Source organism: Simochromis diagramma, unplaced genomic scaffold, assembly GCF_900408965.1.
Source record: "Simochromis diagramma unplaced genomic scaffold, fSimDia1.1 OVJJ01000603.1, whole genome shotgun sequence".
In the NCBI taxonomy this organism is placed as follows: Eukaryota; Metazoa; Chordata; class Actinopteri; order Cichliformes; family Cichlidae; genus Simochromis; species Simochromis diagramma.
The window spans coordinates 3488995-3511618 of record NW_024387414.1 but is presented as its reverse complement, the minus strand read 5'-3'; the positions used below and the strand labels follow the sequence as shown (position 1 = coordinate 3511618).

Sequence of the window (22624 nt, the reverse complement as noted above, 5' to 3'; positions counted from 1 at the left end):
GAGGGGGTGGAGCTGGATGAGAAAGAAAGAGGGAAAGGAGGGGGGGTGTAGAAGATGAAGCAGTTCTTATTATTAATGTTCTCAATTCTCCTGTAATGCCTCAGAAGTAGGAGGGTTTTTTAAAAAAAAAAAGTCTTTATACCCTCTCTATTTCTGCTTGCTCTACCTCCATAATGGAAGTTATCCGTCAGTGTTTTCAATCCATCACGCTCTACTTGACTGCTAATGATACTACACTGGTTTTTGACTTTTTTAAAAAAATCATCGGTATGGTGCTCAGATACCAAGGTTCATGTTGTCATTATAGTAATGTGGCCCCGAGGGCAGGGGAGAGGACTGAGGGAACTTCTTAATGCAGTGGAACAATAGTCCAAGGAACAATAGATCCCTTTGGTCCTTTATTCCTTGCTATACACACTGTTCTGCCTTTGAAATTCAGTGCATGTCTCAATGGAGACCAGATACAAAAGATGGAGCACGCTCATGTCTGTGCAGCCATTTAGGCTCCTGGGGATGCAAACTCCAATGGAGAGTACAGTAGTGTTCTTTTAAAATAAAATGTCTTTCAAAGTAAAATGATTTAAAAAAGAATGACAGATCGGCGCACGCTGCAACTGCAAAGAAGTTTAAAAAGTTGTGCATTATGTATAAATAAGAAATATTGGATGAGAGAGAGGGAAACATCAAATCTCTTCTTCTTTTGTGAGTATTTTGAAATGCCTTGTTGGTGTGCCAGAGTAACAAGAAATACTAGAATGAGCAAAGCCCTCCATCTGGTGCCGCTGAATAGGACGAGACCAATGTAGTGATTTCCTGCACACATGGCTGTGTAAGACGCTAGCAGACAAAAATTATTATAAAGTTATTTTCAGCTCACCCACTGCTTTAAGAACCAACTGACAGCCAGCATGACTCTGACTCCACCGCAAAGCACCTTATCCCCAGATATCTTACTCCTCCTCATACTCCCTGTGTCTGGCATTCCCCTCTCCATTGTACCCCTTCCTCTCCTTTCCCTGCGGCATAGTCTGCCTCTCACAATTTGATTTATGCGCTCAGTGTGTCGCAAACACTTTTGCTAAACTGAATACATACAAACATACAGTCTCTGTCTCGCACCTCCATTTATACCGCTCTCCACCAAGTTCAAACCATGTCATCTTAACCGTTTGTAAAAATGTTTGAACATCTAAGCTGTAGAAACCAGCACATGTAGTTCTCTTATGCAGGTCACGTTTCAGTCTACTGCAAAGGATGACGTTTGCCCTCCAGTTCCAGCAAATATTCAAGACAATTAGAACTTTTTAGCAGCTACACTCAAAAACGTCCGCCCCTGCTGGATTCCATTACGATGTCACGATGGTACACAGTACACAGCAGATGCCGTTTTGTTCAATCCGAGTTGCATGCTGTGTTTCAGATATATTTTTTGAGATCAAAGGCACAGCTTGAAACATAAAATTTTGTAAAGCTTAAATTGTTTTCACTTATTACTCTAACAGAAACCTTGGAGAGGACAAAAAAACAATAGCTACTTTATCCTCATTACTGTACTAACTACATTCATTTCAGTGGAGGAATATGTCAGTTGTTTATCTTGTCAAGATATGATGACTGATATGGTACACCATTGTACACATTCTGCTATTTTTGTAAATGTTGAGCATACAGAGCCAACAGCTCTTCCACCAGTGTCCAGAAGTTGCATACGTATGTCTTGTTTAATTAAATATACATAACAACTTGAGTCTCGAGTCACTCGAAAGTTTTCCTTTAAAGCCAGGCTGCTATTTTTTTTTAGCCTTAACAAGGTGCTGCACATCGCTCAACATAAACATACAAATGGATATTGTACACTTAAAATTTGAGAGTGTGCCTGGAGGAAAACAACACTGGAACCATTGATAAGTTCAGCTTTAATATATTTGCTACATGCCAACAGGTTAATTAAAAACATTTCCTCATGTTGATTGAAAACCTGCATAATGTTTCCTGCAAACCAAATGAGCTTTTGCAAATTTTGTATATAGAAATTACATTTCTTATATGATTTCCTGGCAGATAGATAGGGTTGCCAAACCATGTTTGGCTAATAGTCTGTCATGATACAGTGCACAGTGACACAGACCAAGGGCACAGGAAATGGGATTCAGATATCCATAGCTATATATATGTGTGTGATCATCTATAGGCCCCTTTTATTGAGCTCTCATGCAGCCAGCCTCCTTTCAAATTAATTTGCTGTAAGAATGCATATACCTTCAGCAGCATTAGATGAGAGAAACCAATGAAGAGAAGCATTTGTGTCTGAGTTGCTATGAAGTACAAAAATTAATGACACAGGTAGTTTAAATGAAAGAAGCGAGTTTTGAATGGGAGGACATTACTGCTAATAATGTCAGATGTTATGAGACATCAGTCAGAAGTATAACTGATCCATAAAACAAAATCCTTATCAAAGTTACAGTCCCTGCAGCACCGCCTGGTTAATCAGTGCGATCGATTCACACTGACTAAAGTCCAGCCAGCCTGGAATATTGAGCATAAAGCGACCCGCGTTCATATTCAGTACCATCTACCCCCAGTATGTCTGTATGTGTGTGCTCGCCCCTCTTCATGAGCACACAAATGTGTGCACAAACTCAGTTGACCTTTGTCAGCTTTACCAGTGAAGGTCGACTCATCCAAAAGCATACAAACAACATACAGTTTCCATTTAATTTTCTTTCACATCACTTTATCAAATTGCTCAACCTGGAGAGTCATAGTTTCCCCTCTGCTTCATCACCGTTTAGCCCACTTTTCCAGGAGCCAGCGCAGGAAAAATAACTCAATTTCTTAGAAATGAACTGCCGTCGGTAATCCGAACACACTCACACACCGAGTTTGCTCTTATCAACATTGTTCCCAACTGGTTGTGCATCCAGTCAGACATCAGATGTCCAACTTACATCTACATGAAAATGAAAAAAAATAACTTGATCAGAAAATTATATATAACTACAATTATTTCACTGAAAAGATTCAATCAGGACTTTTTGGTCTAGACAGTAAACATAATACACATTGAAATACTTTAACGGGTACACAGGCTGCAGCATAATTCGATCGGTTATGGCAAAAGAGTCCAAACACTTTAACGTTAAAGCTGGTTTGGAATCAGTTCATTTTCTCTTGCAAGTCGAGGGATTTGCAGCCAGCGTGGCATAACAGATAAGCTTAATTTTACTCATCTGTTTCCAAGGAAATCAGTTTTTACATTCTTGATGTTTTTTATTTCAATTGGCACGCAGCTCCACAAATACATCTAGCTGTCAATCAAAGTAGATTATCAGGTAATCAGGGTGCAGCTGAATGTATGAGACCCCTTCACTCATCTGGTGTTACACAGATTTTGCTTCCCGATTTGGGCTGACATCTAACGACTAAACTTGGGTTACATTTACCCGTGTAATTACTTTAATTACTTCTCACCTACATAATAGTGAGTGTTACTGAGAGCTAAAGTTTGTCAAACTAACTTTAAACTTTACTTCAAATTATAAATAGCTCACTTTATACAAAAGTCAGGCCAACATTATCCCACACACACACTCAAAGGATTTAGTCAAACCTGACCTCAGCCACATGTTATTCTTGAGTGTGGCTGATGTGATCGTCACTGCAGCTGCTTCATTGTGAAAGCTGTCAACACTGTCAGTACTTACCATACAATTTAAGCGCTTGGATGGGTGTGCAGAAAGTGCAAGCATATTCTCAGAAAAGTAGGCATATTCTGTGAGGAACTATTAAAGAGACCAAGTGGTGTTTCAGTATGTAGCTGTTAATGTTTTTGTGTTACATCGTAGATGGCAAAGTGCAGAGGTCTGGGTTCATTACCAGACAAAGGTCCATGTTACTCGTCTTTGTCCATTGATTCAGCCCAGTCGGCACTGTTTATGTGCGGGAAGTGGGTGAGGTTTTGTTGCCTCTCTAAAGCGTCCCCTACCACTTCATGTCTGTGCAAAGGGAAATGCACCCTGTTGTGCTATTTACAGACTCAGAAGTAGATGTCCAAAAAAAATCCATACCATTACGATGCCTGCTGTGCTTGGAGAGATAAAAGTTCGACTAAAATTTTACCCTGTGCTTTTACCGTGACATGACAGTCTGCCTGATAAGTGCTCTCTTCTTCTCTTTCCATCCAGCTCCAGTCTTTCCTGCAGGTCAGCGTGTTCCAGGTCCGGGTGGATGAGTGTCCCAGCTCCGAGTGTGGCGGGACAGGTGGCTGCTCCAACACTTTGAACGTGCGGGACACGCCCACAGTGGTGGATTGTGGGACTATGAGTCTTGTGTCTGTGACAGTTGAATCCACAGCGGTGTGCTCCTGCCCAGGCAGAGAACAGTCCCATCAGCCCTGTGCCACATATCCCAGAAACCCCTGCTACAACGGTGGAGTGTGCATGGACACTCAGCATGGCTACAGGTGAGTTGTTTTCCTCTGCTTTGTTTTTAATCTTCTTTTCCTACCTCATCCCAGCTGTCACTGCAATGATCTACGAAAGGTAGACCATTGCAATGCTCCTCATATGGGATCATTACACTGCTGGGATTTCAATCTGCAGTGTTGTATAGTCTGTAGTTTAAAATATTAAGTACACTGAGATTACTGAGCATGTTGAAAATTAACTTCAAAATGCAACAAATTGTTCAACCTTCACAGTTTCATTATGACACTCACAAAATCTTGTTGCTGAGTGTCCTAATGTAGCAGCGTACGAACTTTAGCAGGTTGTTTTTAGTTGTTTAGAAATATGTTCAGGTTAGTAATAAATTCCCTTTAATTTCACTCAGAAGTAAAAATGATAAATTATTACATCCGTGCAGTACTTGTAAAAATCGAAATGGGCTGCACAGTGTGCACATCATTACTGACCTTATGCTAGTGCAATTTTTCTCCTATCACTACATTTGTGCCTAAATATAAAGTGTAATTAGATGAAAAGCTTTTCTGACTGTGCCCTCATCCATGTCACTTAATGACCTTTATTTCTCATCAATCTCAAATTTTCGTTTTGGAAGGTGGCAAAGTGAGATGTTCACTGTCATTTGGAATAACTGGAGACGTGATTTGGAAATGAAAAAAAAAACATTGTGTTTTTAAAGATGATTTCGCTGTAGAGGAGCATTTTGTTTGTTTTTATGCATGTGTATTTTCATGATATTTTTCATATTTTGCGACCAAAAGGGTTTATTGTTATTAATTTTACCGTTCATTTTCTCTTCCAGCTCACGTCCTTATATTTGTGCAGATTTTCACCGCTTTGTTGAAATGGAAGTATTGATATAAAAACTACAGAGATAATGTCCTACTGTCTTTACAACATTTCAGAGGTGTAACAGAAAATGACTGACAGTAACAGAAAAATATTAATAATAAAAATAAAATAATAGTTAAAATTAGCATAGCTTTAGGGGACCTATCAGGACAAAACCCAGCAGACGTTCTTTAAATTGTATCTTATGTTTTGTTGGGTTTTGCCAACTGCTGATACACTGTGACTAATCAAGTGCAAAGAGATTCAGTTCTTGTTGGTGATTTTTTTTTAAATTGCATTGTGAAAGTTAATTATTCTTTGAAAGTTAACTTCTCAGGAAGGAAGGCCACTAACTGAACTAAATAATGATAAATCAATAAGATGCTTGCATAAAACTGCATAAAACAAAAAAAAAACATGGCGATGGAGGATCAGACAGAGTCATATATATTTGTCCAGTTGCTCTGCGGTATTGTATACATCCTCCTACTTAGGGCGATCGTGGCTCAAGAGTTGGCAGTTCGTCTTGTAATCGGAAGGTTGCCGGTCCGGTCGTTGTGTCCTTGGGCAAGACACTTCACCTGCCGCCTACTGGTGATGCTCAGAGGGGCCGATGGCGCGACATGGCAGCCTCGCCTCTGTCAGTGCGCCCCAGGGCAGCTGTGGCTACAACTGTAGCTGCCTCCACCAGTGTGTAAATGTTAGAGTGAATGAATAGTGGAATTGTAAAAGCGCTTTGAGGGTTTCGAAAAGCGCTATATAAATGCAATCCATTATTATTATTACGTCCTCCTACTTGCTATATAGGCCAAACATCCTACTTATGATCTCAGAACAAGAGGACAAACAGGTTCTGGGTAAACGGTTTACCTGGTTGCTTTGATTCTGACAGTTTTCAGTCTTGTGGATTGAGGGAAATGGTGAAAAATCTTTTGATGGACCAATGTTGTAAATTTCAGCAAGGAGACTTAAAGATGTAAATATTGAAACCAGCGCACAAATTTGTAGTGTCATTTTAAAAACTGATTTTTTACACCTAAATAATGCATTCAGAGGGAACTTTAGCAGCTGTGGTATATCACACCTGGGTATGCTATGTATTCATGTCAGGATGGGTTGTATTAGAGACTAACTAACCACATGTGACTCACTGTGTAATTTTTTTTTAACAGGTCAAACTCTATGGCATAGGTTGTGCGGAGGTTTTGGACACACAAGCATAGAGACCTAACGCATTGTTGGTTCTGGTCTTTGAATTTGATGTTTGTTCGTTTTGTTTTTTTGGTCATCCCTTTCTTTCTAACATTTCTACTGATTGGACCGTCATTATGAAGAGCTCGCATTATAAACCTTAAAGTTATCGTTTGACAGATAAGGTCGGGTCACGTTGTACTTCCATGTGATTTTCAGTGACATCGGAACAATGATTCTTCCAAGCATGAACTATTGGAAAGGCATTCAAGAATGACTAATCTCAGAAAATTAGAAATGCGATCACATGGCTAATACACAGGTGTGGTTGTAAGCCTCTCCACTGCTTTGCTAATCCCCCTGTTTGTTGAGGGTCAGCCTGGAGAGCAGACATCACAGATATAAAGAAATCCCAAGCATCTCGGGTTGTCATTGAAAAGCGAGTGCACCGCAAGTAAGCCTGTTCTGAGGTTTGATTGCTCTCTCCTGGCATTGAGATCAGTCAACATCTTGTAGGGTTGCTTTATTTTTTGCCAAGGTTTTACTTCTGCCAGACATGAAGAAGTCCCAGTGCTGCAGCTTTTCTACTACCTGAACTACAGACTAAATAAGTTGTAGAGTGTGGGATGTATGGCAGGAAGTCAGGTTCCAGTTTGGCTGCTGTCTTGTCTACAAAGAAGTTGAAATGCCAAGAGAAAGACAGTGATCACTTATTACATTCAGTCAGCATAAAATCAGTAACTGATTAATTTCCAGCTTTCAGTGATGTCTTGCCACAGTGCAAGAAAACAAGAGCTTTTATGAGGGGAGAAGATGGAAGCTGGATGGAAATTAAAGGCTTGATAATAACCTATAAACATATGCTTTTGAGACTGTGATGGAGAGATGAAGGCAGAGCTCCTGTGGTGTGTGTATAACTACATTCACTCATGCAGTCCTGACTTTAGACGCTAACTCGCAAAGGACGGTGATTAAAAATGTAAAGGAAATTATCATATCAAAATAAACGCCTTGCCCGGTGCCACGGAAGGAAATCTTTATTTTGCACAATGGCAGCAAATGTTCCAATAATCCCATAACTCCTGAGCTCTTAATTTAAACTCCCAGCCCTTTTCTCACTGAATTTCCCCATTAAGAGTGTGCTGTTCCTCACTGGTGGGTTGCAACAGTAGGTCATGCTGAATTAAAATGAATTTGCACATAGTGTTTTTATTCATGCTAAAGGGAATTCTTGAACCTTGTAACAGCTGTTAGAACTAACATACATCTGCTGGAGGAATTTTAATTTTGAGTGGGTATGTGTTGGCAGGGTTGCCAACAGCAGCTACAGTACGAGGCAAAGAGACTTACACCGAACATGTTTGAGGCCTTTCATTTCCTTGACCTTAATTTCTCATCTACCAGTTTGAATCTACTCTGTAATATTTTGTTATTTTTGTTATTTTTACATCATTGTTGTGGTTCTTTCTACATGTAGTTGTTTCTGTGACTGAAAAGCGTGCTTCATTGGGCCGAGATGAGGTGACTGGCTTGATCATCGAAGAATATCCCTTTTCTTTGCCTTGAGAAACTCTTGGGTTGCTTTTGCAGTATCCTTTGGCTCATTATACATTTGCACATCATCAGATCAGTTTGGCAGCATTTGGCCCAATCTAAGCAGAGACTACAGCCCAGTACACTTCAGAAACTATCCAGCTACCATCAGCAGTTACATCATCAGTACAAACTAGTGACATAGTTCACTGGCAGCCATGTTTGACAGATGATGTGGTATGTTTAAAATCATGAGCATTTGCTTATTCCATCATTCTGGTACAACTTCATCTTAGTTTCTTCTTAACAAATGTTTTGTTAGAGCTGAGCAGCACATGTTTTCTGGTCTAATCTGCCTTCCTTCTTGACTGTAACGAGTGGTTTGCACCTTTTTGTGAGCCCTCTGAAGACGTGTCTTAAATTCTAGACTTTGACATTGATATAGTTAAGTCTTCGAGCGTGTAATTAACTTGGCTAGATGTTGCAGAGAGTTTTCCTGAGCAAAGCGATCGTCCACTTTTCTTGTTCTGTAGTCTTCCAGACTTAAGATGTTGCTGAGTTGGTCAGTGCGTTCCTTCTTTTTAAGAATGTAATAGATTTTATTTTGACGCTCCTAAAGCTCTTACTCTCTCTTTGATAGGTTTAATTGGTTTTTTCAGCCTAATGACAGCCTCGTTCATTTGCATTGACCTCTCTTTGGGCCTCATATTGACAGTTCTGGTGAACGGTTGCCAAATGCAAGTTCAACATTTAACATCAACTTCAGGTCTTTTGTCATCTTAATTTGTTATGGATTAACAAGAGAACCAACCTCACTTAGCCATAAATCTCCTTTTCAGTCAATTGTGGGGGCCGAGTATAAAAATGTCTGTTTTCCTTAACAGTTGACACAAAATTTGTGTTGAATTCCTTGAATTTAAGCTGAAAGTCTTCAGTCACATCTTGATTATCAACTGTGGAGCTCAACAGAGACAAAGTTATTAAAATGTCATAGTATTTATAGGCCTATAGGTTAAAATACATTTAATGCAGAATAGCTGCAATGGCATATGATGCTTCCTTCCAACCACAACCAGATCTCACTTTGGCCCAGGTGGACCTTGTCTGTCAAAACTATAATATTAGTGTTTTTCCTAAACATGCTTAGCGATTATGTGGTATATGCAAAGAAAAACGTTATATAGACTAAGGTGGATGTGAAAAGTGATCTAGATTGTTAGAACTCTGTTGTTTTTGACTGCTCCCTAATTGGTGGGGCATCATGCTGTTACCTGGGTACTACACCACGGAGCTTAAGTGGAGCAACGAACAATGATGTGTCAAGGTTTCTTGTTAATTAAGCAAAGTCTGTGAACTCGTTCAGGCTGGCAACTCTGCCAAACACACTAATATTCCTCACTCTTCATGTCATATGTCAAAGCACACCCCTCCCACCTTGCATCGCTGCCTGCTGTTTCAACCCCTCCACTACCCCAACACCCACTTGTACCTTCCAGAGGGGATATTTACTCATCATTCCCCCTATTTATATGGACTATATTTGCAGTGAGTGATGAGCTCAGAGCTTTTACAGCAAACTCAAACTGCATCCTCCTGCTCTAATAATTAGTTATCTAAAACACGAGTTGTCTGAGTGAACTGTTATTGCTGATGTGCCACCCAATTTGCTATCAGTGATTCTTTGGCAGAAAAATAATCTCTACCAACACTTCACTTTTACATTGCAGAGCACGATTAAGGCATATTAGCCTGTCAAAACCTTCCTTGATGGCTCTGCCATGTGATCAGGTACAACACTACGGTTTTTCTAAAAGTTTTGCTCTCTTTATCCGTGCATTCAGCCTGCTTTAAGCAATCACACTGTATTGAACTGCTCATTTTCTCTAAATATTCATACGCTTCCCACACACTTTCTAAATATCCTGCTATATTCTTGGGTTTAAAGAATTTGAGTGAAAAGGACTTGGGACAGCAGGAGACAGTTTGACAATTTCGACTACACAAAATAACCTTATTAGCACCAAAAGGCTCCAACATGACGCTCTAGTCTGTATGTGTCTGTCTTGCTTGCGGCAACAGTTCAACACTTGAATGACTGCTGCATTCATCCTTTCATACAAATGTCAGCGCCCAGCTATACAGCATCTAATTTTGCATACGGGCACTCACAGCAACAGCAAAATGGAAATCATCCAGATTTGAGCACGAGTAGCAATTGGAGTAAGACAGGAAATGATGTGAAAATAGAGCAATGGTTTTCTGTTTTGACGTGTTGACAGGGAAGCCACTGTCATGGGATGACACCACAATGTCAAGCAGATGTACAAGGGATAAGGTGATGGGAGATTGCTTGAAATTCCATCTGTCTGGGTGAGATAAATCTTCCACACCTTCTGTTCCATAACTGTTAAGATGGGTCAGAATCAGAGGACAAATTTCCCCATGAGGAATATTAAAATATACCTCAAATGAAACCCTGGGTGAATGCGTGGACATCTTAAGAATTTAGAGTTCATTAAACTGCCTTTCTCTTATCAGAAGGTTTTATAATATGACCATTTAATCCAAAGCCCGAGTATGTGACAATAAAAAACAACTAACCCACACTGAATATACTTGAGCTTGAGTTTTTCAAATATAGAATCACTTTCTCAAATTTAGCATAAACCGCCATGTTTTGCAACATTTTGGTTAATAATATTTAGTTTATACTACTTCCCTACATGCTTAGAGGTTTAGCTATGTGGCCTTTCCCCCAAGCCACAAGAAAAAACGATTTTCAGAGTATTTTTGCGGAGCACCAGCTCCTGTGTGCTCCTGCATCGCTTGCCGTTATAAATAGAAACAAACCTTTCACAACCTCCTGCTAGATGAAAGATCTTGCATGTTAGCTGTCACATGCTGCCAGTTCTTGTTTCGAATCCCCAGCAAACAAGTGAACTGAAGGAGAGGGTCTTCATTAGCATAAATCACTCTGTAAACAAGGCCAAAAGCAGGGCGAGAACATTTCAGCAAATCCTTTCAACTACAAACACCGATGACGAAATAAGCTCGTTGGTGCGTCTGTGGTAGAAGAAACATGATGACCCTGTTTAAACTTCGCGTAATTCAGCCTGATGCCGTGCGTAGCCTCAGACTCGACTCTTTAATGGTGGAAGTGAAGAGCTACGTGCAACCAATTAAATACAACACCAGTGTGTGCCTAAGATTTTATCACTGTCTCAACTGTGCCTCCGTGCAGACTTTGAGTTTTGTGATGAAATTAGCAGTCAGTTCGCGCTGTTGACCTCTGTAATGGTTAGATGTTAACAAAATAAGTCACATCTAATTGTTTATCAAGGGTTAAAATGATGTCAGCAGCACACTCCTCCTGGCACATGCTTGTTGTGTTACCATATTCCACAAGCAAAGGTGCAGCACATCAGAAAGGATAATGAATGTTGCGCTTCAGTGTGTTTTTTATTCACTATGCTGGAGTGATAATTAGGAGCAGGAATTTCCAGCAAAAATACTGTACACTTTTAATTCATTGTTGCTATTCTTCAAAAGTCACATCCATCCATCTTCTCTGGCTTACTCGAAGTTGAATTATAGTAGCGAAATAATCAGGATATTTCCGATGTCTGTTTGACCAGCAGGTCCTCGTGTATGATCCAGAGAGGATTCCAGGTGGGGTGAGATTAATAATCATGGCAACAAGTAGTAGGTGTACACCAGGATCTCCTCCAAGTTGGGTGCATTCGAAAACTCTCCAGGAGAAATGCACAACCTGATCAGATGGCCAGACCACCTCAGCTGACTCTGTTTGATGGGAATGAGCAGTAGCTCTTCTCATCGCAATGACTGGAAAATCAAACCTTTTCCGTCTGCCTCACCTCTCTGCTCACATTAGCTCACATGCATTACTGCTACACTCTTCCTGTCGCTAGTCGACAACATCCCAGAGACTCTAAAACTTTTTCTCTTCGGTCAGCAGCTCTTACCCAGCGTAGTGGGAGCAGCCACAGTTTTCCAGTAGCCTCAGAGGTGAAAACTACCATTCTGACTGTTGCACACTTGGCCACAGACTTTCCTGTCGTATGCTAAAGATCATGTTTTGATGAAGCAAAGTGGAATCACGCCCATGAATAATACAAAGTGAATACTTTGGTTTTAGTCTTGTATAGAGAGCTTAATTCTAACATCTGACAGTGCTCTAGAATAAAATTATAATGATCAGCAAAATAGATTACAGATGTTGCACACTGATGACATACATATGTGCATGTATTTGACCTTTGGACATCACATAAAACAAAACCATAGCAGCTGCTGTTACACATGTTCTCTGCTTTAGAAAAACACAACACAAATATTCAGGTACAGCCATATGAAAACACACAAATCTATGTGCTCTGAACATACGTGACGGCAGACGAACATAAAGCCTCATCACACACGTGTCCTCTAAGCTTTCTTGCTGTGATTTGTGGAAGTTAATTTTACCCTTCAGCTTCATTTAATTAGAAGCAGCGAGTGAAAAGGGCAGGATTTGAGTCTGGCTGGCTCGAGCCAGCATGTAATGTGGCTCACCGCTGGACCCGAGCAGGATGCCTGGCTGGATCCCTGTTAGGCGTAATCCCTGGATTACTCACATGCACACAGACACGCACACACGCTTACACAATTATTAGCTATTCCTCTCACTCTTAGTGTTAATCTAATCCACAAATAATGCTGCAACCATTCACATATGAAGAAACCTGTATTTTTACTGCTCAAACAAATAGTTTTGTCTTGTGGGTCAGAAACAGTCAAATTAAGGTTTTAATCAGGTTCATTAAGAATCAAAACATTTTCTGATATTACGTTTTTTAATGCCTGGCTGCAGGTGTCCAATCTTTGGCCAGGTCCAAACCAAAGCATCACTGAACACTGATTTTTCATTTGTACTGTTATCACACAGCGAGAAAGTTCCTGGTTCAGTAGCAGTTGGATATATTTTCTTTCATGCGTCACTTTTGTAATATTCCAATGAGTTTCCAACCCTTTAAAATACAAACAAATGATCAATGTTGCAGAATTGCATAGATTCAAACATTAAGCATTCACTGTAATCTTTCAAAATCTCTGAAACTCAAGAGAACCTGTCTGGGAGGGTATACTGTAGGTTCCTTGAGTAATCCTGGTTCTCAGAGTAGTACGAGTGAGATGTCATGCTATGGGATATGCCTGTTTATTCCATTTAGCTCATCATCAGTCCTGATTGGCTGGTGAGTGCGATGACCACAACAGGCAGAACCCCCACTCTTAGGTAGTTACTATGTTACTATGAAGACATTATTCGAGATAAGCACCTCTTCTCACTTTGCCCAGCAAGATTTAGTCAGTTTGATTAGTCAGACATCTCACTCGTGCTGGTCTGAGAACCGGGGTTATGCAAGTAACCTAACATTTTCATTCCTAGCATTGTTTCAGTGTCTTACTAAGAGATATGGAAATGAGGAAAAAAGAGACAAACAGGTCACAGCTTCTGCAAACTTAATCTTCAGATGAAGTAAAAGGAGGTGTGGAGCATGTTGTCAAGATATTAGGCATGCATGAACCAACCATCTTAGGTGCAGAGACTGGCCTGGGCTTCAGTGACACCACAGCCTGCATAAGTGCCTGAATATCACTGACACGTAGTATGCCAGAGGCGATTTAGAACACATTTCAAAAGTGATTATTTGAAGCTTTAGCCATATGAGAGTCTGTCATTGTCATGGTGTATAAGACAAATAATACGGTGAAGCATAAAAGGTTCAGCTTTTCAGATTGCAATCACAATAAAAGGGTTTAAATTATTGCCCCCAGATCTGGGTTTGCATTGCATATTTACATCAGCTGTAGATGCCAAGAAGTTCACAGCTTCTTTAGAGAGCCTATAAACATGATTTCAGTCATGTTTGAAAGCTGAACAACAACAACAAATCTTTAATTCTCACCTGATTTGCAGTCACAAAAAGTCCACCATATTTAACGTTTCATATCACATCTTCTTGCATTTTTTATTTTTTTATTTTTTTGGGCTCCCCTTCACACATATACTGTCAGAAAAAACACATTTCTTCAAACTATCTCTTATTATTTCTTATTGTCTTCAGATGATAACCTTTGACATACTGACATGCAGTAAAATTAAGAGTTATACACGACAATTCCAGCAGTCACGAGGGGTCACTGAAAGGTTCAAGAACAGTTTTGTATTCCACAAGCTGTGAACTGTCTGAATACATATGGGATTCAGGAAGCACTCTCCACAAGCATCATCAATACACCAAATGAGAAAATATCTAATGTTGTTTGTTCCTCCAGTAATGTTCCACACGTCGATTTTCCTCCTGTGTACATTTGTGTTGAAGCGTAGCAGCACTGACTGCTTGATGAGCTGTGTATACCTTTTTGTAGTTGTGCTTCGTTAGGCTTGTGCTTTCCCACTCTGGACATATTATGGACTTATAGAACTTTCAGTTGAGTAAACGTGCTTTACATCCAAACCTGGATACATAATTCATGTTCTATGACTAAACATACTTTAATCAAGTGTAAACAGCGCGTTTCCTGGTATTCTGGAGACTTTTAGACTCTGAAAAGACGACCTTTTGTAACTGTGATGCACATGTAGACTTTCTATTTGGTGTAACAGCAATGGTGGATTTAGTGGATCTGTCATAAGGCTGAGGGGAGTGAGCAAGAACTGTTCCATAACTTGGTGATCAAGGCTTAAAACTGAGTGCATGATTAAATGCTGGCTCTAAAGTAACACGTTCTGCATCTGTTTTATGAAAACTGAATGCAAGCCAATGCAGAAATGCAGGAATTGCTTCTTTGTGAAGTATCAGCCAAATAGATGACAGAGAGAGAACAAGGCAAAGCAGCTGAAGCTGCCAACCCAGAGATGCAGATGATTGTCGCATTTTCAATCACGTTAGAGTACCTGAGCTCTGTAACATCTGATGTGTGATTCTGCTGGTTCAGAAGTGGGAGCAGCAAGACAGTGGATGTCAGGAAATGAAGATAGAAAGGAGAAGAGAATAGAAAGGAAAAGGGGGATTTGGGAAAGGCTGGGGAAATGAGACAGAGTTGGATAAAGGTGAAGGGAATTAGGGGGAAATGGGAACACATGAGAGAGGGAACAGTGGTAAAGAAAAGGAGACTAGAGGATCAAAAATGGGAAAGGAAGTGCAATGTAGCAAGGAGAGGAAAGAGGAAATGATAAAAGAGCACGATAATGAAAATGGGAGCAAGGACAGAAAAGAAGAAAAGTGAAGGGGGAAGAAATAACACATGCAGATAAGATAAGAGTTAATAAAAGATAGAGTGGCTGTAGGATAGTTTTCTGCTCTTGGGGCTTTGAGATATGACCCCAACGCATACACACACACACACAAAAAGATTACAGTCCAAGATTGAAGGAAGAACATGCAGATAATCGAGGCACTGGGATTAATAATGAGATCTGGGAAGTGAGGGGGTTGAGTGGAGGAGTGGGATTACGGCTCCCGGCCCAGCGTTAACAAACGCAATTCCCAGCAGACAACGAATGAGCAAAACAAAGCTGCCTTAAGAGGATTGGAGAGCTTCGCAATTGTGTCTAAAACTATGCCTCGGATTGTCTTGTGCTCAGAGAATTAGCGTGACATCACCAAAATGAAAATGCAGGCGTGAATGTTTTCCTGGTACCTCCAGTCTTACACGCCAACAAAACTTTTGAGTATGAGTGACTTTTTAAAGCCTAAGGGGAAAAAACCAATAAGCAACAAATAAATAAAAAGGTATAAAATCACAGGTAGCTTCTTCCTTCTCTTATTTACTTTTCTTACAAGTGTTTCTTACCAGTGAAGTGTTGCAGAATCCTTATTGGTCCGTGGAGTAAACTGTTCTTCCACAGAACATGACACCATAGGGTGTTAGTGCGACCTGCTGTTATAAGCAGTAACCTCAGGGGCTGAAAAACCAAACAAATGTGCCAAAAACTGCATTTCCTCTGATGGCATTTTGAAGCTGGCTCTATAAGTAGAGAAGTCTCCTTAGACTGCCGTGTAAAAGTGGCCAACGTTACAGCAGAAATGAAAATGTTTTCTGCTCGGCACTAAAAATAAACAAATGTTTGGCTTCTGAAGTTTACGCTGCCTTGATTGACAGGTGTCCTGTTACAGGGAGGAGGAGCTGGTCGCTCTCCGATTGGCCTTGTAGCCACTAAACTGAGTCACAAGACGTGACTTCTGCACTGGGCTTGTGGAGGATTTTATGAACCACCTGCATTGTATAATTGTAGCACTTCGAATTGTCCACGCTAGCATTTCCTGATAACGTAGAACTTCACCCCCTCATCACCTGATTCCAAATTCCTTTTACCCTGGAAGTTGGATCATTTATCAGTGAGTGATGGCAAACCAGAGTTGACCACATTCCAGTTGTAAAAGTCAGAAAAATTCTTGTTCAGACTCAAACCCGTACAGACGTGTTTGAAGGTAGCATTTTCAAATAAGAATGTCAAACTGTGTTTTTCAGTAAGTGTACAGAATGTTCTCTTGATAAATCATACAAAGCTACTCTAGTGATAAATATGTAGGTAGAAAGCACATGATCGGACCCCATTAAAATGGCAAAATTGGGCGTTCTTTGGTGAAGATGTGCACTTTTAGAGTGGAGAAAGCCATTGCATTGCTTTAATGTGGCATTTAATGTTCGATAGCTAGAACTGTAAGGGAGATACATTCAGGCTTCATACTTGGACTATAATAAAATGCATATGTATTTGCACTTATAAACAGTGCTGCAGCACCGTCACAGATAGAGCATGATTTTTGTTCAGTGTATTTAACAAGTCACAAAAAAGCTACATTTGTAGTACATCTTAAAACTTCTGTTGTAAGTTTATGCGTGCTGCTGGTACGCGACTGCCCCGACTTTCCAAGTGGGGGAGTTTAGCTGAAAGATTTCGACTGTGAACTCGGAATTTCTGACTTCCGGCTCAAAACACAGCACAGCATTGATATTGTAATTTGGTTTGGTTTGATCAAAATGCATATAGAACTCATGGTCATACCCATCTTTTCTATAGCATGTGGCTTTAAAGTGGAAGCTGAAGTGTTTTTGTGAAGAGTAGATGTGTGCTAGTGCTGTCACCTTTAGGTGGATCAGAGCTTGTCACCTGATTTGAAATCAAGCTTTACACAGATGTGTTTGAACAGCTGGCATTTCCAATTAAGAATGGCAAATTGTGTTTTCAGTCGGTTTTCACTCTGTTTTCAAAATCTTTCTCGAGATGAATCATTCAAAGCTATTATAGTGATAAATACAGTGGAAAGAGCATAATCGGTCTCCCTTAACATTACAAAATTCGGCACTAGCTTCAGTGAAGACATGTTCTGTCAGAGTGCCCTTCGAGTTGAAAAAGCTATTACATCACCTTAAAAAGGCATTTTATGTTTCATAGCTATGATGGTTCTGATTCTGCGCCGCTTATAGTGAATTCAAGCATCCTTTTCTCAAACTGTGAAGAAAACCAGGGCCCGGATGAATAAAACTCTGCATACAACTGACACTATTTACCCACAAAGGCTCAAATGTGCGTGCACCTTTTTGCATTTGCATTTCACACAAACATACACGTGTGCGGGAAAAGGTGTATGAATAGCATTTGTGCATCTGGCTCTTGGTGATTCATGGAGATTTCTTGTACTTTAAGGTTGGCCAATGTTCAAGTCAGGCAAGTCAGCACTACCCGTCTTGCGGCAGAGTGTAACATCTTGTCGTATATTACATTAGCATTCGTCTAAAGTGTTTGTTTGCCTGCTTGTGTTCCTGCATCTGAAGGCAGTGAAGTGACACATGCCTCCTGTATTTGTACAGGTGTCATTTATTGTATGTGGGCTGCTTGATTTCTGAGTCTGCATTTGTTTGTTTGCGTGCACATGCATTCACGTGTCCTCTTTCAATTCTGGAGAAGAGCAGAGGCAGAAAAATGAGCAAGAGAACGAAGGAACATTTGGATGAGAAATGAGCTGTCTGCGGAACACTAAGGAGATGTGTGAATGCAAACACATAATGGTGGAAATACACATCCTGTGTGGGCTTGTAGGATCCACCAGGCTCAGACTCAGAATATCTTGAGAGGCAGCTGAAGTGTGAATAACATAAACCAATGAAAAACTCACTTATTAGGAGGAAGAGAATTCCCCTGGAGAAAGGCATTGTTGTTCTGTTTGTGTTTGTGTGTGTGCGCAAATTTGGAAGGCAAGCTGGGTGTACAATTTTTATATTTCTTAATTGCTGGCAACATGTGGATTGAAAGAAGGGAATTTTTATTTTGCTGAAAAATCCATGACTTTCCCGTGAGATTTATTTCCAGCTACTAAACATGAAAAGATGAAAGCTTTTAAAAAAAAAAAAAATCAGATAAATAAGAGAAATTGATTCAGGAATATGTCGAGTTTAGATGGTAAAATGCACACTCTGAAAAGGCGGGGGAAACAGATGGCTGCGATAATATAGTCCCATTGTTGTTTGGGTGTATGCTTTTTTTTTACATTTCACTGGTGATTACAGAGAGTAATCACCACTCAACAGAGTTGGACATGTTTTTATGTCAGAGGAAAAATTCCTGATTATTTCGTACTCATTTTATGTATTTATAAGATTGTTCATGTAGACAAAGAAGATGCATATAAGTGACATTTGCAATTTACAGGCTAAAGTGCTCCCAGAGAGAGAAGGTGAGAGGTGACATTTTGACAGGAAGCAGTGGTACAAATGAGTACTTGAATATGTGGAAACACAGAGAGAGGAGTTTCGTAGCGATGTTGTGATTCTCCCTGTGGTTTTGCCACTAATGAGAACATCTGCATCAGTGAAACATACGAAATGAGAGAGCGAGATAGCCGAAGGGGAGCTTAGTCTGAGAGGGGAAAACAACTAGACTTGGAGACACGGAGAGCAGACGTGGTGCAAAAATACTTGAAAGAGCTAAATATGGTAAAAGGTTCAAAAAGGGGTTGAGAAAGATCGGGGTAGTGTTTTAACTGAATTTTCACAAAGCGGGGAAAAAAATCGGAGCCATCTCTTTATTGCATTCACTAACTCGTGTCATTTCGCCTCTTGATTTCCTCTTTGTCCCAAGGTGCCAGTGCCCAGCTCAGTTCGAGGGGCCTGAATGCCAGCAGAACAAGCACAGTTTCCATGGCAACGGCTATGCCTGGTTTCCTCCCATGATGCCCTGTTTCGAGAGCCATGTGTCGCTGGAGTTCATCACGGACGTGGCTGATGGCCTGGTGTTGTACAGCGGCCCCTTAGCGCAGCTGCAAGCCTGGGACCACGAGGACTTCATGGCTATAGGTAGGAAATGTGTTTATTTCGTGTTCTGTGTTTTCATTACTGGGGTCCAGTAAAGGAAAAATATTGATGCCTGAGATGACTATATTAGGGATCTCATTGGCTGACATCATACATAGCTAAGAGTAGAAAAAACTGCTGGGAACTCACTAAGAGCAGCTGAAACCTGGAGGGATTATTCGTACAAGTGCCGGCCTCATTATTTGACCATATTTAAAATGAATATCACAAACAATACAGAAAAAATAATATGTCCTGCCACATTCTGAGATGAGGAAGACATTACTTTTGCCTTTTATCATTACTTTATCATTTCTGGAGCAGCAGATAAATCCTGCAGATTGAGCTTCAGAACAAAGAGCGACTGTTTTATTCTTCCGCATTCTCCCCATCTTATGAACTGTGGTATTAAAAGTGCATAAATCATATATACTTCTCACCTTTTAGCATTATTTCAGACTCCCAAGGTTGCATTTCAGCAATTCTTGAAATAATGATGGCACTTTCAGCTTTGCAGTAATAAAAACTGTTTTGCTTAAGGGGGGCTTAAAAGTTAAGGTAATAGACATTTTTAGATGAGGTAAATAATGGAGGGATTTAGTGTGGGAGGATTAAGAAGAGGAGGTATCGTTTTTGTGTAGCTTTACTCTAAACAAACAAAACAGAATCCAGACTATGACTGTGAAACCCAAATGGAGGTGCTTTTCCCCCAGGTGGTACGTCTGTGGTTGCCAGCGGTACGTGAGAAATGTGAACTAATTAAAAAGAAATAGAAATAGAAACACCTAAGTGCATTTATTTTTTTATTTTTCCTTATGTAAATCATTGATATACTATCCTAAGAACAAAATACCTCTTGGGTAAACGGCGTGGTGCGGGGAAAAAACTAGAGACAAGCATCAGCATGTTCTCGTCTAGATGCTGTGTTGAGTTGAATATTTCAACTTGTGTGGTTGAATTTTACTGTTCATCAAGGCAAGTTGGATATGCACTCATCATTAGGTATGGCAGGAATGCTCAGTGCAAGTAAACAAGCGTCTCCAATTTCTGGTTTAATTCCCTGTGTATTAACTTGCAGTGCACTCAGGATTAGACAGTGACAGTCATGCATACACAATCCTGCTGTTCACTGCAGTGATGTATAGCGTGAATATTGGTAAGAAACTTTTGAAAATAAGTGTAAATTGAGCTTTATCAAGGTTTCATCTCTTAAGGGAAAATTGTGTCCCTTTGTTTTGTTGCAGTGGCAATATTCTTAAACTTTGAAGACAATAAATCTTCTTGACTAGAGGGCAGTAGGCAGGGATTATAGACAGATGGAAACAAAGAACAAATATCTTGTACATGTTGGTATATTTAGTGTTTTAATCTGAGAGACTAACACCTCCTTGTCTCTCTTGCTACTCCTTTCGCCTCGTATTGCTCCTCTCTCTTGGGAGAGATGCTGCTGTTCCATCACTGCCAAAGTAATATGTGTGGGAGGTGAAGTCCGCCTGGAGAGCCGGATGAGTTGTGTGTCTGTGTATTTGTGTGTGTGTCGAGTGTGTATTTGATGAGCAGGTTTGCAGTGTAAATCCTGAATTATTTCTTTAGCCTTTGTTGGTGTCAGAGGATCTGTGTGCGTTTGAAAGCCAGCCAGTTTGTGGGTCCTAAAGACTTAGGATTAGGTTAGTTGAGTTGTTAGTGGAGTCGGTGCACAGTGTGTAATTAGAGTCAGGCTGTACATATTTAGAGCTCTAATTAACTTGGGTCAAGGTTGACCTACTGCATGTAACTAATCCATGGGCAAGATTAGACTGTGCTGAAGCTTAATATTCCTGCATCACAGTATGCACCAAACTGCGTTATGGTAAAGAGCGTTCTTTACGGGGGGTTATTTACAGTATTTGTAGATGCACTGATGATCAAGATGGCGCCGCGGATGGCAGCCTCGGTACTGCGCTCTCTCGCACTTTTCTTGTTTCTGTTTATTTTCTGCGCTTTTGGTCACTCAGACCACATCACTTTCTCCAGAGATCAACTGCTAAACATCAGCCAGTCGTCTCACGATAGTTCTTATCCATTTTTCACAAACCTGGAAAAGTTTTAATTTTAGTTGGAGTTGGAGGCGCAGCAGCTCTCTGTGGCTCCTGGAGAAGACGTAGACGGGGGAGTCGCGCTGGTGAAACTACGTCGGCGAGGATTCGGCACGGCACTCCCCTCCATTCACCTCGCGAATCTCCGCTCTCTTCCAAACAAAGTCGACGAATTACTGCTAACAAGGACTTTGCACGCTCTGCTGCCCTCTGCTTCACTGAAACCTGGCTCAGTGAGCGAGTCCCAGACGCTGTCTTAAATCTGCCGGGCTTCCAACTCCACCGGGCGGACCGCGAAACGGCGCTCTCAGGGAAAACAAAGGGTGGTGGAGTCTGCTTCTACATTAATGAAGGTTGGTGTACTGATGTCACAGTGTTACAGAAACACTGCAGCCCACACTTGGAAAGTTTTTTCATCAATTGTAAACCGTTTTATTCACCGCGGGATTTTTCTTCCTTCATGCTGGTCGGAGTTTACATCCCTCCTCAGGCCAACCCGAATAACGCACTGTGCGAGCTGGCTGACCAGATTACCACCCTGGAAAGGAATTCCCGGCTCTCAGCCAACGACCCAGCGTCAGTGTGGAGGGGCCTGCAGTAAATCACCAGCTACAGCCGCCCCCCACCCACTGTTGAAGCAAACAAAGACCTGGCCAACGAGTTAAACACTTTCTACTGCAGGTTTGAGACGGACAGACTCCCATGCCTCACCCTCCCCTCCCCAGAGACATTGCTTCAGACATTGACCCCCAACACACCTTCCACCTCTCCCCCCTTCACCCTCCCCAATCCAGACTCAACGACCTCCATCACACCTCTCACCCCCCTTTCCTCCTCCCTGAAACTCAGAATACACACTGAGGATGTGAGCCGACTATTTCAGAAACAGAAGCCCAGGAAAGCCCCTGACCAGACGGTGTCTAACCCTCCTGCCTCAAAACCTGTGCTGAACAGCTGGCTCCCATCTTTACTTGCATCTTCAACAGATCCCTGGAGCTGTGTGAAGTTCCCTCCTGCTTCAAACGCTCCACCATCATCCCTGTTCCCAAGAAACCCACCATCACAGGACTGAATGACTACAGACCTGTCGCCTTGACGTCTGTGGTCATGAAATCCTTCGAACGACTGGTGTTAGCCCATCTGAAGGACATTACAGGCCACCAGCTGGAC

General features: G+C 41.0%; 1 protein-coding gene across 1 annotated transcript in view; it reads left to right on the top strand.

Moving 5' to 3' along the window:
* Window positions 1–22624, top strand: part of LOC120720911 (neural-cadherin-like) — a 233486-nt gene that overhangs the window by 119038 nt on the left and 91824 nt on the right. Inside the window, exons 25-26 of the mRNA XM_040010769.1 lie at window positions 4188–4465; window positions 19168–19382. Coding sequence (XP_039866703.1) covers window positions 4188–4465; window positions 19168–19382 — 493 coding nt within the window. The remainder of the gene's footprint in view (window positions 1–4187; window positions 4466–19167; window positions 19383–22624) is intronic.